The sequence below is a fragment of the Phocoena sinus genome, chromosome 19 (assembly GCF_008692025.1).
Source record: "Phocoena sinus isolate mPhoSin1 chromosome 19, mPhoSin1.pri, whole genome shotgun sequence".
Lineage (NCBI taxonomy): Eukaryota > Metazoa > Chordata > Mammalia > Artiodactyla > Phocoenidae > Phocoena > Phocoena sinus.
In genome coordinates, this window is record NC_045781.1 from 22390648 (window position 1) to 22408125 (window position 17478).

The 17478-nt window shown below is 45.1% G+C and overlaps 1 protein-coding gene across 1 annotated transcript in view; it reads right to left on the reverse strand.

Moving 5' to 3' along the window:
• MYLK3 (myosin light chain kinase 3) overlaps positions 1–13727 on the reverse strand; it is a 44197-nt gene extending 30470 nt beyond the window's left edge. Inside the window, exons 1-3 of the mRNA XM_032613802.1 lie at positions 13257–13727; positions 6863–6953; positions 5708–6092 (exon numbers count right to left, since the gene is read on the reverse strand). Coding sequence (XP_032469693.1) covers positions 5708–6092; positions 6863–6953; positions 13257–13727 — 947 coding nt within the window. The remainder of the gene's footprint in view (positions 1–5707; positions 6093–6862; positions 6954–13256) is intronic.
• Positions 13728–17478: the final 3751 nt, after the last annotated feature.

The window sequence follows — 17478 nt, forward strand, 5'->3', positions numbered from 1 at the left end:
TCAGGACAGCCAAGGGCAGGTGCAGAAGGGCACAAGTCCCTTTAGAGAAAGACCCAGGAAGCAGAGTGCCCTTCAGTGGGCTGCCTGGGCCAGGATGCCCTGCCCCTGGAGAACACTGCTGGAAAACACAGGGCTAGGTAGGACCTGACAGTCAGCAGTTCTGGCTCTTCCTTTTCCTGCACCATGTCTGCTGAGGGCAGGTCCTGAGACTGAGTCCTTAGAGCTCCAAGTCCACTTCCAGAGCTCCAAGCATAATCTTTCTGAAAGCCCCTGGATTGATTCAGCCCATACCAACCTCCCACCTCTGAACACCCATCATTCTCTCCCCATTATAGTATTTAAGACGTAACTAAATGCTGACCTGAAAAAACAGGATGGTGCAGTGGTTAGGGGCATAGATTCTGGAGTCCAAAAACCTAGATCCAGCCTCTTAAATTTTTTGAGAATTGTTTTGTGGCCTAGCATGTGATCTATCCTGGAGAACATTCCATGTGTACTTGAAAAGAATGTGTATTTATTTATTTATTTATTTATGGCTGTGTTGGGTCTTCGTTGCTGTGTGCAGGCTTTCTCTAGTTGCAGCGAGTGGGGGCTACTCTTCATTGCAGCACGCAAGCTTCTCATTGCGGTGGCTTCTCTTATTGCAGTGGCTTCACGTGTTACGGAGCACAGGTTCTAGGCACATGGGTTTCAATAGTTGTGGCTCATGGGCTCTAGAGCACAAGCTCAGTAGTTGTGGCACACGGGCTTAGTGGCATGTGGGTTCTCCCCAGACCGGGGCTCGAACCCGTGTCCCCTGCATCGGCAGGCAGACTCTCAACCACTGCGCCACCGGGGAAGCCCCTGAATGTGTATTCTTATATCAAGCATTTTTTCCAGCAACAGTGGTATGAAATCAGAAATCAATTATAGAAAGAAAAATGGAACAAGAACAGACACGTGGAGACTAAACAACATGCTACTAAAAAACCAATGTGTCAATGATGAAATCAAAGAGGAAATCAGAAAATACCTTGAGACAAATGAAAATGGAAACACAACACTCCAAAACCTATGGGATGCAGTAAAAGCAGTTCTAAGAGGGAAGCTGATAGCAGTACCGGCTTTCCTCAAGAAACAAGAAAAACATCAAGCAACCTAAACTACCACCTAAAGGAATTACCACCTAAAGAAGAACAAAGAAGGCCCAAAGTCAGCAGAAGGAAAGAAAAAATAAATATTAAAGAGGAAATAAATACAATAGAGATCAAAACACAATAGAAAATATCAAGGAAACCAAGAGGTGGTTTTTTGAAAAGACAAACAAAATTGATAAACCTTTAACCACACTAATCAAGAAGAAAGGAGAGAGGACCCAAATAAACAAAATAAGAAATGAAAGAGGACAAGGTCCTACTGTAGAGCACAGAGAACTATATTCACTATCCTATGATAAGCCATAGTGGAAAAGAATATTTTAAAAAAGAATGTATATATATGTATAACTGAATCACTTTGCTGTACAGCAGAAAGTAACACAACATTGTAAATCAACTATACTTCAATTAAAAACAAACAAGAAAAGAAATGAAAGAGGGTAAATAACAAACAATACCACAGAACTACAAAAAATCATAAAAGAATACTATGAACAGCTATACGTGAACAAATTGGACAACCTAGAACAAATTTCTAGAAACATACAACCTGCCAAGACTGAATCAAGAACAAACAGACAATTTGAACAGACTGATCACTAGTAGTGAAACTGAATTTGTAATTTTAAAAAAAACTCCCAGGGCTTCCCTGGTGGCGCAGTGGTTGAGAGTCCGCCTGCCGATGCAGGGGACCTGGGTTCGTGCCCCGGTCCAGGAAGATCCCACATGCCGTGGAGCGGCTGGGCCCGTGAGCCATGGCCGCTGAGCCTGCGCGTCCAGAGCCTGTGCTCCACAACGGGAGAGGCCACAACAGTGAGAGGCCCGCATACCCCAAAAAAAAAAAAAAAAAAAAAACTCCCAGCAAACAAAAGTCTAGGGTTAGACAGCTTCACAGGGTAATTCTTTTTTGTGTTCTATAAAAAAGAACTAGTGCTTATCCTTTTCAAACTAGTCCAAAAACTTGAAGAGGATGGAACACTCCCAAATGCATTCTATGAGGCCACCGTTACCCTAATACCAAAATCAGAAAAAGACACTACAACAAAAGCAAACTATAGGCCAGTATCTTTGATGAAAATAGATGCAAAAATCCTCAACAAAATATTAGCAAACTAAATCCAACAATATATAAAAAGGATCGTACACCACGACCAAGTGGGATTTATTCCAGGGACCCAAGGATGTTTCAATATTTGTAAATCAATCAATGTGATACATCATACTAACAAAGGGAAGGATAAAAATCACATGATCATCTCAATAGATGCCTAAAAAACATTTGACAAACTTCAACATCCACTCATTATAAAAAGCTATCATCAAAGTAGGTATAGAGAGAACACATCTCAACATAATAAAGGTCACTTATGACAAACTCACAGCTAACATCACACTCAATGGTGAAAAGCTAAAAGCCTTTCCTCTAAATTCAGGAACAAGGCAAGGATCCCACTCTTTCCACTTGTATTTAACATAATATTGGAAGACCTAGCCACGGCAATCAGACAAGAAAAAGAAATAAAAGGCATCCAGATTGGAAGGAAAGATGTTAAACTGTCACTATTTGCAGATGACATGATACTTTAAATAGAAAACCCTAAAGTCTCCACCTGAAAACTATAAAACAAATAAACAATAAAACAGATAAAACTATAAAGCAAATAAAGTATAAAAACTAATAAACAAATTAAATGAAATTGCAAGACACTAGATTAGTATACAGAAATCTGTTGCTTTTCTATACACTAATGTTAAACTATCAGAAAGAGAAAGTAAAAAACAATCCCTTTTAAAATCACATTTTAAAAATGCCTAAGAAGGAACTTAACAAAGGAGGTGAAAGACCTATAGACTGAAAACTATAAAACATTGATGAAGGAAATTGAAGATGATACAAAGAAATGGAAAGATATCCCATGCTCTTGGATTGGAAGAATTAATATTGTACCCAAAGCAATCTACAGATTTAATGCAATCTTTATAAAAATACCCATGACATTTTTTCAGAATGAGAACAAATAATCCTAAAGTTCATATCGAACCACAAAAGACCTCAAAGTGCCAAAGCAATCTTGGTAAAAAAGAACAAAGCTGGAGGTATCACCCTCCCAGACTTCAGGTTATATTACAAAGCTACAGTAATCAAAACATCATGGTACTGGCACAGAAAACAGACACATAGATCAATGGAACAGAACAGAGAGTCCAGAAATAAACGCATACACCTATGGTCAATTAATCTATGACAAAGGAGGCAAGAATATACAACGGGGAAAAGACATCCTCTTTGATAAACACTGTTGGGAAAACTGAACAGCTACATGCAAAAGAATCAAACTGGACTACTTTCTCACACCATATAATAAAAAAAACCCAAAATGGATTAAAGACCTAAATATAAGACCCCAAACCATAAAACTCCTGGGAAAGAATGTTCAGTCAGAAGAGCCTATGATGTAAATCATATCAACTGTTTTTTTTGTATCTGTCTCCTAAGTCGAAAGAAATAAAAGCAAACAAACAAACAGGGCCTAATTAAACTTAAAAGCTTTTTCACAGCAAAGAAAAATGAAAAAATGAAAAGACATTGAAAAAATAAAAAGACAACCTACTGAACGGGAGAAAATATTTGCAGATGACATGACCAACAAGGGGTTAATATCCAAAATATATAAACAGCCCATATAGTTCAATATGAAAAAAACAAACAAGCCAATGAAAAAATGGGCAGAAGACCTGAATAGGCATTTCTCCAAAGAAGACATACAGGCGGCCAAAAAGCACATGAAAAGATGCTCAACATTGCTAATTATTAGAGAAATGCAAATCAAAACAACAATGAGATATCACCTCACACCTGTCAGAACAGCTATCATCAAAAAGACTACAAATAGGGACTTCCCCAGTGGCACAGTGCTTAAGAATCCACCTGCCAGTGCCAGGGACACGGGTTCGATCCCTGGTCCAGGAAGATCCCACATGCTGTGGAGCAACTAAGCCTGTGCACCACAGCTACTAAGCCTGCACTCTAGAGCCCGTGAGCCACAACTACTGAGCCCATGAGCCACAACTACTGACGCCCACACGCTCTAGGGCCCGCATGCCACAACTATTGAGCTCCCATGCTGCAACTACTGAAGCCTGCAAGCCTAGCGCCCATGCTCCACAACAAGAGAAGCCACCACAATGAGAAGCCCGCACACTGCAACAAAGAGTAGCCCTCACTTGCCACAACTAGAGAAAGCCTCCATGCAGCAACGAAGACCCAACACAGCCAAAAAAAAGACTACAAATAACAAATGCTGGCAAGGATGTGGAGAAAAAGGAACCTTTGTACACTGTTGGTGGGAATGTAAATTGGTGCAGTGACTATGAAAAACAGTATTGAGGTGCCTCAAAAAACTAAAAACAGAACTACCATATGACTCAGTAATTCCAATCTTGGGTATATATCCAGAAAAAAAACAAAATCATTTATTTAAAAAGATACATGTGCCCCAATGTTCATAGCAGCACTATTTACAATAGCCAAGATATGGAAGCAACCCAAGTGTCCATCAACAGATGAATGGATAAAGAAGACATGGTATATACAGATAATGGAATATTATTCAGCCATAAAAAAGAATGAAATTCTGCCATTTGCAGCAACATGGATACAACTAGAGCATATTATGCTTAGTGAAATAAGTCAGACAGAGAAAGAATTACTGTATGATATCACTTATATGTGAAATCTAAAAAATAATACAAATGAAGGTATATAGCAAAACAGAAACAGACTCATAGATACAGAGAACAAACTACTGGTTACCAGTGGGGAGAGTGAAGTGGGGAGTTGCTCATTAGGGTACACCTACCATGTATAAACTAGATCAACAACAAGGATATATTGTATAACCCAGGGAATTATAGTCATTATCTTATAATAACTTTTAATGGAGTATAAACTATAAAACTTCTGATCCCTATGCTGTATATCTGAAATTAATATAATATTGTAGATCAACTATACTTCCGTAATAAACAAACAAACACCTGGATTCAGATTCCAGCTCTATGAATCCCTAGCTGTGTGGCCCTGGGCAACCTGACCCTGTTTCATCATGAGTAAACTGGGGACACCAACCACACTTGCCTCCTGGGGAGGTTGTGAGAATAAAACGAGATGATGTCTGTGAAATGCTCAGCCAACGACTGGCACCTGGTGAACACTTTTAAGTATTATTATAGCTACTACTATTGCTCTCAGTCTTGTTCCACATGGGACTCACCTGGGGAGCTTTAAAAACAAACAAATAAACAAAAAAACGATGCTTGAGCATCACTCCAGACTGAATAAATCAGAACCTCTGGGCATTCGTATCTAAAAAATTCCTTCCAGTAATTCTAATGGGTGTCAGGTAAGAACCAGTGCTCTCAGCTTCTGAAAGCAGGGCCTCGGCCTTCTCCTGTCTTCTTGTCTCGAGGCTAGCCAGAGCTGCACACACAGTGGACACTCAAACAGGAGCAGCTGGCCCCTTAGCAGCCCAGGAGCTGCAGTTAATGCAGCTTGGAGGCACATCCCTTACCTTGGAGGTGTTTCTCCACCACCGTGAGCTGAATTGGCCTGGGCTGGCAGTGCTGGAGTCAGCCTCATGCCCTCCTCCGAGAGCCGAGGGTCAGGTCTACTGGATGATGTTCCTCGTCCTGCACCTGATGCAGCCTCCTGGCCGGTGGGAGCCTCACTGACCCTTTCAGACACCACAGACAATTCCAGGCCCGTCCTGGGGTTCTCGCTGGATGTTACAGGAGCTTTGGCTTCCACCTCTGGGCGTACCTGGGCTGGGCCAGGAACTCCGTCTCCCTGTCCTGGTGAGGCCTCTGCCTGGGTAAGGAGGTCAGCTCCTATCCCCGAAGCACTGATGGGGGGCAACCTCTCCACTGTCCCCTCTGGCAGGTCCACCTTCTGGCTCTCTATAGGAAAATAAGCAGGATAAAAATGCTCTCCTATTTAGAAGAACCTATCCCAAAGGTATCCTGAAAAATATGTAGAAGGCCATTCAGTGCACCATGTTTATAATAGACAGACTGGAAATAATGCAAGTGACCATCAGGAGAGAGTTGATTGACTAAACCAGGGCCACCCAGGCATAAAAAAGGAGAAACGAATATCTCCATATGCGGCTATGGAGTGATCTCAGGATATACGGTGGAGAAAAGCAAGGAGGAGAAGTGTGTGGTATGCTTCTGTTTGTCTAAGAAGGAAGGTTGTGTGTATGTGAGCATGCGTAAGTGTGTGTATAACCACTTACAATGTGGTCTAAAGAGACTGGACCTCAAAGGAAAGATAAGACAAAACCTTTTTTACATAATTACATATGCAGGGGAGAAAATAGGATGCAGGGAACATGCATAGAAGCTAGACTTCTCTTAATATACCTTGTTTTGTCAATTCGACTTTGGAACCATGTAACTATTATACAAGATTATAAAAGAAAATTAGCTTAAAAAAATTTAAAGTTGACCAAGTGCTTAAAAAAAGCAATCCATAAAAATTTAAAGCAAAGTGAAATAAAGAGCAATACAGAATGGAATAAGCATAAAGACAAAAAGAACTGCAAAAAAAAAAGAGGAAGAATCCGTTTCAGCAGTTTTTCAGTAATCATATTGGTGGTGGTGGTGGTGGTATTTTTATTCTGAAATTAGGTGTGCAGGTGGGATAAAGCCAACGGGGCCCCACTCACCTTCCCAAGGCCCCTTGAGCTCGGCTTGCACGCCTCTGGTGCTCAGCGCGTGCTTTGGTTTTGCTCCTTTCTCTTCCACTCGCTCTTTGTTCTAAAAGAATAACCGTAAAAACTAGCATCATCATCAACATCATCATTCAGGCCACAAACATTTGTTGAGCACCTACCCTGTGCTTGAAATAGAAGAACTTAGGTTATTTCTTAGTCTCAGAGTAATACTAGAGGGTACATATTACTATTGTCATTTTAGAGATAAGAATGCTGAGGCTTTCCCAAGATCACCAAGTCCTTTCTAATGGGTCACCATAGTGCAGGTAAGGGGCAGACCTAGCCCCCGACAGGGTGATCTAAACAGACCAGACCTGAAAATACTAAACAAGGCATGGAAAATTAATTTAAGGTGTCAATTTAGATCAATCGGTCATGTCTTTTACAGTGTTGGCTTGAGTTGGATACTAAGGTCAGATAAACCTATGCTTGCAGGGGGAGAGTGCCACTATCAATTAATAATGTCTGCTTGGGAGCTAGGTGGGTGGATCCCAAGGTCGCCTCTTTGCAGTACAGGACCCTTGAACCAGACTCGCTGAGTTTAAACCCCACCTTCACCACTTGGCCAAGATCCTTAACTTCTCTGCGTCTCACTTTCCTCATCTGTAAAATGGGAAGAATAATATTACCTATTCGTAGAGCTAGCGGGAGGATTGGGGGAGTTAATTTATGGAATTTCCTGAGAAGTGCTCCCAGCACATGGTAAGTGCTCAATAGCTCGGATGATTTTGTGTTGTCTGAGACAGAGCAGATCATGTAAGGACACTCGGAGCCCACCCAGTGAGGCTCTCGGCAGGTCTTCCTGAACTGAATGGTCCACACCAGTCCAGTGCATATGCTCGTGCCCCTGAAATCGTCCAGAGCACTCAGTATTTCCAAATGCAAATATTTCTAGGTGGCCTGACCCTTGCTGGGCCCCCCTGGTATTTCAGAGCCTTTGACTGATATGGCCCCTAAGATTCCTCCTGGCACTTGTCACAGAAGTGGGTCTGGTCTCAGGCCAGAGGCTGAAGGCCCTTTCTCCTGCCTTGGCCACAGAGGCCCCAACTAGGAGGCCAGAGTCCAAAAAGAGCTCGCATTTTTTCTGGCTTGCATAGAATTTAAAATTTTTTAATTTGTTACCACCATTTTAAATCTAGGAGATTTTTACATCAAAATTCTAAGTTCCGGGGCTTCCCTGGTGGCGCAGTGGTTGAGAGTCTGCCTGCCGATGCAGGGGACACGGGTTCGTGCCCCGGTCCGGGAAGATCCCACGTGCCGCGGAGCGGCTGGGCCCGTGAGCCATGGCCGCTAAGCCTGCGCGTCCGGAGCCTGTGCTCCGCAGTGGGAGAGGCCACAACAGTGAGAGGTCTGTGTACTGCAAAAAAAAAAAAAAAAAAATTCTAAGTTCCATTTAGAATTGTTCTACATTTTGATTGTGGTGGTGGCTATTAGGGTGTATACATTTGTTGAACTGTATACTTAAATTGTGCACACTTAGTGTGTGTATGTGCAGTTTATTGTATGTCAATTATACCTTAATAAAACTGATTAGAAAAAATTCTAGGTTCCCAGCTTCTCTTGAAAAAGAAAATCGGAAGATCTGGGAATTCCAGGCCCATGTGGCAAAAATCAGCTGGAGCAATTCCCACCATAGTGCTCACCTCTCTTGCATGTCTCCCTGACACTAAGGATGGAGGTTACATTTGCTACCAAATCAGGTCCAGCTGCTTTTTCCTCAAAATGCAATACTTGAGAGAGGCAAATGTTGGTAGAAAGGAAAGTTGCTTTTAATCAGAATGCTGGCAATCTGGGGAGAGGGTGGACTCAGCGTCCCCCAAAAACCGCCTCCAAAGAATCTACTCAGCCGTGAAAGTTTTTAAAGGGAAAGAGTGAAGTAATCTCAGTTAATCAGAGTTGTCGCCATCCCCCAGTGTATGCAGGCTTGTCGTGCAGGCTTGTTGATGCTATCTTGTTCACAGTTTGTTCACACAGTTTGTGAGATTACTGAAGGGGAAGCTAGGGAAGAGATCTGGTCTTCTGTTAGTTACTTATTCTTCATTTCTACTTCTTTGATCTACAGAAAGAACTGACACGTTAGGCAAGGTATCGTGTGATCAAAATATTTGAAAGTTGCGCTTGGGCCAGAGATGAGTAGAGCATGGGGGTGCCTGGTTTAAGGTTAGCGACAAGACAAAAGGGGCCTCCTGCAAAGAGCTCTTTCCTGCCAAAAGCTGCTTACAAATCCCCACTTGTCAGAACATCATTCCATTTCTATGGGATTATGGGCAAAAGTCCGTCTTCTGTAACTACTTCGTGCTGACGTAGGGCGCTGTATTCTTAGAGTGGAAGATGTCGGCATGGGTCTGTAGCATCTCTTTGCTGTCAAGTGTAGTTGCCCATTTATATATATGGGCAGAAGAAGCTACAATTATGTTGATGCCCACAAAGATATAGATTATTATGAGCAATAGCATCCCATTCTCTTGAGGCCAGTTCTTGAAATTTTGGCAGCCATAGATTCAGTGCTGCTCAAGATGGAGCTAAGTCATGGCTGCAGTCTGGTCAACATGTAGTTAGCTTTTTCCCTCTGGTGGCAGTCACAGTATCTGTAAAACAACTCAGGAATGTGCATCAGACACTGAGTCTGTGACTCTGTTGTCCTAATCATTAGCTGCTTTGGCCTGCTCTTTTGTGGCTCGGGGAGGCCTGGGAGACTTCAGCTTTTCCACAAACAAGAGGCAGGGGACGTGGAGGGTCCTTTGCACTGGAGTGGGGGTGGGGGGTGGCACATAGGGTTCTGCTTGGTTCCAGGTTGGTTCCACTGTTTTTCCTATGCTGTGCCCCCTTCTCTCAGTCCTGTTTTCTGCTCATGTCTTTGGGATTCCAGGACAGTAAGCTTTGCCCTCTTAATGGTAACAACATAACACATGGAAACACTTCATAAATAAGTGCTAGCTGCTGTCATCATGGTTATCACCAGCATCATCAATGTGACCCAGATGCCCTGCTCTGCAGAGACCTCTCCTTTGGTCTCTTTCTACAGACTCTGCCCTGCCACCCCCGTAGTTGGGGGAACTGAAAGCATTACCACGCTGCCTCCTGTTTCACCCATCAGTAGAGAAAGACTTGAACAGACTGTCCTTTGGTAGACCTTGTGGGGCTCAGACTGTCTTCTCCCTCCCTTTCTCTTTGGTGGAGAGAGGCGTGCGTGCGCGCGCACACACACACTCACACACATACAAACACACACACATGCAGAGCTGGGTTTTGACTTCAAGGCTCAAACTTTTGGTTCCTGCCTTGTCCGATGCATCCAGAGGAAAAAGGATAGACCCCAAATGCCTAGGCATCTGGAGGACCGATGCCTTCTGAGCAGGTTGACTGTGATTCTGCGCATCCTGGCTGAGCCTGACCCTGTCCATGAGAGAGCACGTGGCTTCCAGCAATAATCTGATTCATTGTCACAACCAAACGAGTGCCACTGGGCACTCCAGACCTGAGGAGGAGCTTCCCGAAGTCCTGGCAGCCACTGCTAAGGCTGAATTCAATTCCACAAATTGCTATGCCCCTACTCTCCTAGGAAATACAAAGAGGATCTCCAGAAAGTCTCCACAGGGCACTGCTTTCAGCATGGACAGTGTGTTAAATAGCTGGGGCTCGGTCACAGCTGTCTAATGGCCAGCCCTGCCAGCACACAGAGGGAAGCAGAGGCCTCACAGTCAGCAAGGAGCTGACAGCCTGCCTGGGAGACTAGATCTAGCCCTTAGTTCTAGATCTAGTACTAGATCTAGTAACATAGTTACTGGGATGTGTATTAAACACAAAGACCGGAAGAGAGATCAATCACGTGCCAGATCAATCACAGGCAAGAACTATGGCAAGAACTCAGAAAACAGAAAGTTCCATGACTTCACCCTATCCAGAAATGCCTAAATATCTGCAACACGTATGACAGCTGATTTCACTAATATATGAAGAATTCTTACAAATCAAGAAAAAGGCAAAAAAAAGAAATAGAGGGAAAAGGGCATGAGCAAATTAAAACTACAGTGAGATATATCATTCTGTCTACTTTTGGTTATGTTTGAAATTTTTCACAATAAAAAGTTTTTTTTTTAATTTTAAGAATTTTTTTTAAAAAGTTAGCTTTAAGAGGCATATGACCAATTGCCTTATTTGGATTTTAACTCAAATAAACAAATGATAAAAATAAATAAATAAGGCATAAGCCGATCAGGAACATTTGAACGCTGACTGGTAATATCAAGTTACCATTCACATTTTAGATCATGATAATGTTTTTTAAAAGAGCCCTTATGGTTTAGATATATTTGCTGAAATGCTTATGGAAGAAATAATCCATTATCTCAGATTTTCCTCAAAATAATCTGGAAAGAGGGAAGTGGGTGGGAAACATCAGCCTCCAGTTATGGGCTCACAGGGTTCATTGTACTAATCTCTATTTTTTATAAATGTTTGACATTTTTTGTACAAAAATATTTTTTAAAAAACACATGCATAGGGCTTCCCTGGTGGCGCAGTGGTTGAGAGTCCGCCTGCCGATGCAGGGGACGCGGGTTCATGCCCTGGTCCGGGGAGGTCCCACATGCCGCGGAGCAGCAGGGCCCATGAGCCATGGCCGCTGAGCCTGCGTGTCCGGAGCCTGTGCTCCGCAACGGGAGAGGCCACAACAGTGAGAGGCCTGCATACCAAAAAAAAAAACCCACATGCATAATAAGATGTTTTCATCCGCCAGACAGGCAAAGAGTCAAAAACTGGATAATATGCTTTGTTAGCAAAAATGGGGCAACAAGCATTCCCATACGTTATTGAATTAGAATAACTCCTTTGAAGGTTGGTTTGGCTTCATTTATTGTATAAATTTACCCTTTGGCTTAGCACTGCCACTTCTAGGAGTGTGTCATAGATAAACTCACACTTCCATGGTTAGTCACTGCATCATTATCTATAATAGCTAAAAATGAGAAACAATATAAACAAACAATGATATGGGACTGATTAGCAAATTAAGACACATCCTCAAAAAGAGAGCTCTCTGCAACTTAACAAGAACGAGGAAGCTTTCTAGCTATAAATATGAAACAATGCCCCAAATATATTAAGTTAGAAAAAATCCAGGCCAGTACAATGTGAGTAATATTTGAGTTAAAACAAAGCAAAACAAAGAGGGTGGTGTGTATACCAATGTGCTTGTAGATAAACAGACTCTATCTGGAAGGTTTCACAGGAGACTGGTTCCTATGATTGTCTGGGGAGGAGGGCTGTCCCGGGGACTGGGGGGATGCAGTAGGAGGGAGAATGTTTTCTTACCATGAGCATAAATTAGATTTATTTTCTGTTTTAAAGCTGAGGTTGGTTATCATTGTCAAGAGCAGAAGGTCACATCTCCCCTGCAGGCCTGACTTTCAGGGGAGGTGCAGAAAGCAGGGAGCTGGGGTGGGAGGGGCCAGCTCTGGAGAAGCAGCTGGGCAGGGAGCGAAGGGATCTGCAGGGCGAGTTCTGGCCTGGCTGGGGAGGGGGAGGGAAGGCAAACTCCTGCAGCCTTGCCTCTGAAAGCCTCAGTCGCTGACAGAGTTTAAGCACAGACTTCATGCTGGGGGGAAGCTGCAGAGATCTGAAAGGGTGGCTCCAGGCCATGTGAGTGTTGCTAGGTGGCTTACCCTGCTGTTCCCAGTGTTGCCTCTACACACACCACACACACACACACCAGCCAAGCTTTCATTAGCCAGTGGGTCTGATTATGCAACCCTTGGGAACAGCCGCTCCCAGAAATGCCACACTCCACCCCCAGGCTCCGGCTCCCGCCTGTGTCCCCTGCCTGTGTCCCCCATGGGTCACTGTCAACACTCATCTCCCCACAGGCAGCTGCACACTCCGCCCACTCGAGGACAGAGCACAAGGCTGGGGACAGGAAGGGAGGGAGGTTTGGGTTTCTGAAGGGGGCTCTGTCAGGGTAAACTGAGCACTCCCCACTTCTCTCCTACCCCAGGTGTAAGGAGAAAAGAAGTTCCTGGGATGTCAAAGAAGTGTAACTGCCCTCCTCTCCCTAATGGCTCATTTGTCCCCCACTTCTAGGTTCCCTGCACAGCCCAGGGCCCCACAGAGGCACTGCCTCTCCCTTTCCCTGGGGGAAATCCACCTGTCCTGCCCTGTCTGGAAACCCACCTATGGTCTTTAAGTTTCCATCTCTCCATGTTCCCATCAACAGGTCACACAGGAGGCACAAGAGGGGACAACAGCCCTCCAGCTCTCCTAGGACTAGCTTCCTGTCTGGTCTCCCCACCAGGGACCCGAGCCTCCCTTCCAGCCAGAAGGGCACCGGGGCAGGGCAGCAGGAACCAACCTCCGCAGGGCCGTCGGCCAGACTTCCCTTCCTCCAGGGGACACTCCCTTGCATGATAAAATCCACCACCTTCGAGTTCTGGAGCACAGCCCCCAACAAAGCTATGGCCTTGTCCACAGCCACCACCATCCGGAAGAGGGCTTCTAGCCTGGCGCCCTGCTGGGCGACATCCTGCCGCCCGGCCCTCACCAGTTCCAGGACCTCCGGCCACCCAGCCTGCATGTCAGCGGGGGGAGTGCAGTCGGCCCCAGCTGGGCCCAGAATACGGGAGGCCTCCAGCCGGTGCAGGCCTTGCTCCAGGTGGCCCATGCCTCGGTACACACATTGCAGTTTCTCCATGACGTCTTCTTGGAAATTTAAGAGTTTGTCAACCTTCTCATCCAGCACGTTAAGCTTTTGGTCCATGGTGGTCAAGCAGGCCTTGCCCAGCCCTGGCAACCCCGGCAAACTCTCCTTGGGGGCTCCTGACATCCTGATGAAGATTGCCAAGGGTGAGGAATCAGAAGAGCTGCTGACCTCTTGCTTTCACTTGGGCAGCGGTGTCTGGAAGTTCATTGTTCTCTAGCTAAGGTTCACCTGGGTTGTTCAGGGCGCCCAGAAGACCAGACTCTCTCCCAGCCGTTGCCTTTGCTTATCTCCCACCCTGCCGTGGCCATGAGTGACAGGCTGGGCTTGGCCCAGGCCCTTCCCCTTGGGGGCCCCTTTGACATCACTGCAGCATTTAACATTCCTCTCTGAGAGGCTGTTGATGGGCAAATATGTTAAGAATCTGCCCAGGGCAGGCAGAGTTCTTGTAGCTGAAACTAAAGGTTAGAAGAAAAGGGATCCTTTAGGTAACGACCTGATAACTGGACTCTACGAGGGGGCCTCAGGGATACCAGGGCAGAGTAAGGGCTTTAGAGGTCCAAAGCACTGAGAAGCAGATGGGTCCCACCCATCACACACGCATCCAATTCACAATAAGAAGCTAGACCAAAACAGAAGGAAATGTGAGGCCATTCAACAAAGTTCTGATTTTGCCATGATGAAAAAATTTGATGCTTCTGCAAATTAAAAACAAAATTTTGGTTCCCCTACTTTGCTGATGCCCCAAAGGTGTTTAGTCTGCTCTGGGGTGAATCAGCAGGTCCTTCCCCACGTGGGGCCCCCAGTCACTAGTCACTTGTACCTAAAAATAGAAGTAAGGAACAGTGGCCAAGTATCATCCCTCAGGTCATGTTCCTTGCAGAGCCCTCTGGGGACCATTTGCCAGTGACACCCTTCTTCCCCAAGGATGTCTACACAGGCATCAGGCACCCAGTCTCTAAACTGAAACAGGCACAGTAAGGCCCCAGAGAGCAAGGGGGCCTGCGTTTCCTGTGGTTTCCAAATATTTTAGCCTCAGAAACACTTGGTTCAAATGAAACTTTTACAGAAGCCACAATAAATATACCAGACAAAAGGACATGCTCAGGCTGACACTAAGGTGGGGTGTGAGGGGGCACCACAGAGCCCAAGGCTGCCGCAGAACAGTCCACTGACACCACTTGCATCCAGGCCCTCAGAGAGAGAAAACAAGACCAGAGAGGGACTCTGTCCAAGGTGGCCCCGGCACAGGACCTCCTGAGGAGAGCGCAGCTCTGGTGAAGGCTGGCACCAGGGAGGTGAGTGTTAGCATCCCCCTAAACTCCCTCCTTCTGAATAAAAGCAATTATGAGAATAAATTTGACCTGGAACTCTGACATCTAAAAACACCTTGGGATCGTTTTGCTGTTTTAAGCTGTAGCTGAGTAGTAAACACAGTGTGCAGCTTGACCACAAACCCCTTGCCACTCGCCCTCTGTCAGGACAGCTGCCCTTAGCAGCCCATGTAGAAATCCAGACCCATTTCTGGGAGCACGGACTGGGTGTCATTGATGGAACGGCCCAGAGCATGCTCAAAAGGGCACTGGTCTGTTACATTTACTGTGATTTAAAACACACAGATAAACTCTCCTTGAAAAAGAAATTTGGGACACACCAGGCTCCAGTCCCTCCTGAGGATTCACCCTCAGCAGGACCTCACCTGCCACAGAAAGAAACCAGCACCTGGGTAGGGACTTACTTCTTCCTCCGTAATTCCTGCTTAATACTTCCCTGTGGAACTACTGTTCCCTGGGTCAAACTTTGGGAAGTGTCCGCCTAGAGAAATCTCTGGAAGTCTAACACCCAGCACAGCGTCTGTCCTACAATAGGTGCCGATAATCGTTGTGAAAGGAAGTCCCCACAGTCGAAAGAGACAGATGCTGTCTCTGGGAGACAGTTCCCACCAATCCTTGGCTTCACTATGACCGCTGCTCTAGAGAGTTTCAGAGTAGCTTGCATCCAGGCAGGTCCCGGGTTAATAAAGCCTGGAAAGAAAGTCTAGATGAACACAAAGGACACAAATAAATGTCCCAGACCACCTATTTATATCAAAAGCAAATTATTTAAATTAAAAAAGTATTTGCCCCAGGTCTCCCTTAAGCGACAAGTAATTGCAAGGCAGCTGGTTTACTGCAAACATGTCTGCTGCGTCATATACACTGTTACAGAACCACCTTGAAGGCCCCTGAGGCCAGAACAGTGCCCCTTTGGCTTGCCTTTTTCCCCAGCGCACCAATGTGCCTGGCACATAGGTATTCAAAGCAACTGTATGGAAGGAATGAATAAAGGAGGCTCCAGCAGGAGCCGGAGGCTGGGCTGACCACCGGGAGGATTGTGGAAGGAGGAGGCTACAGCCCAGATTTTCCAGAACAATCACATGAGCAGAAGGCAGGAAGCCCTGACAATTCCCAGAAGTAAGCTCTGGGACCCTCTGGGAGAAAGCTCAGAATATGCCAACAGGACACGTCCTTAGGTCTCTTTGATGAAAAGGAGCAGCCAGGAAAACCAGCTTTGAACCCCTTTCATTTCTCAGCCTCCAGAAGACATGAGTTTATGAGCACATGGGTTCTCTGAGGGCTGGTGCATGGCTTCTCTCCAACTCCCTGATTTAGAGGGCACAGCAAGAGCCATGGGCAATTCCTTTGGGGCAATGCCGCCTGCCCAGAGGACGGGGGAGGCATTCCACCCAGCAAGCCAAGAGAACGCAGACAGAGAAAAGGCAGCCTAGCTGGATGGACACAGAGTAGCAAGTGCAATGACACCTCATCCTTCCTGGCTGAGGACTGGCAGCTGATCCACTCCCGGAAAAACACAGGCTGACCTCTGCCGTAGGCTGCGGTCAGTGTGTGCTGAATCCCAAGACTCTTCCCTTGTCTTTCTGGTGACAGCCAGCTTTCCCTGAAAAACCCCAGAGAGGCCTGTGGACCCTGAGACCCTAGGTGGAGGAAGAGGGGAGCAGAAGTGCAAGGCTGAGGAGTCCATCCAAAGCTGTGGCTCTCCTCCTTCCCCACCCTCCCTGCAGATCAGAGATCTGTTTCTGCAGAGACGGAGCAGTCCACAATACAACCGTTCTATGCACTGGCTTTGGGGTCCCTTGGGAGCTCCCCATCTGATCCTCAACAAAGTCAAGCAGTCAACAAGCCTCAACCACCCACCCAGGTTTTTGTGACTTATTCTGAAATATGCACAGAAAAAAAGGATCACCAGGTATCCAAAGAAAGCCCCCAAGATGAAAAGGGGAGCTCAGAACAAATAAACCGAAATATAATTGTGGCAGAAACAGAGGAAAGTTTTTAAAAAAGCCTCTCATTAGTAACCACAGAAAAGTGTGAAAGACTGTTCCATCCATTAAAAAAGAAGATGGTGTTATGGAAAAAGAACAAACATAGAATAAAAGGGAAGTCTTTTACAAATATGAATGTTAACATTTAAAAATCCAATATAGGGATTAGAAAACAAGGTTAAGATAATATTCCAGAAAACAGAACTGAAAGATGAAGATGGAGAGAAAAGATAAGAAAGAGAGACAGTGGATCCAGCTGGTCCTACATCTAATTAACTGGAGTTCAGGAGGAGAAATGAAAGAAAGAGGGAAGGAATTTATCAAAGAAATACTGCAGACAGTATGCAATTTTAGAACAGAGAAGTAAAGAGAAGATTATAAAAGCTCCCTGAAATTTAAAAGAAAAAAAAAATCACATATCAGAGAACTGGAATCAGAGTGACATCAGACTTCTCATCCTAAAAACAACCAGATGCGGCAAGACAGTTAGGTTGTATGTAAAATGCTAGATGAGAGAGAATTAGAATTTTGAAGACATTGCACCATTGTCAGAAG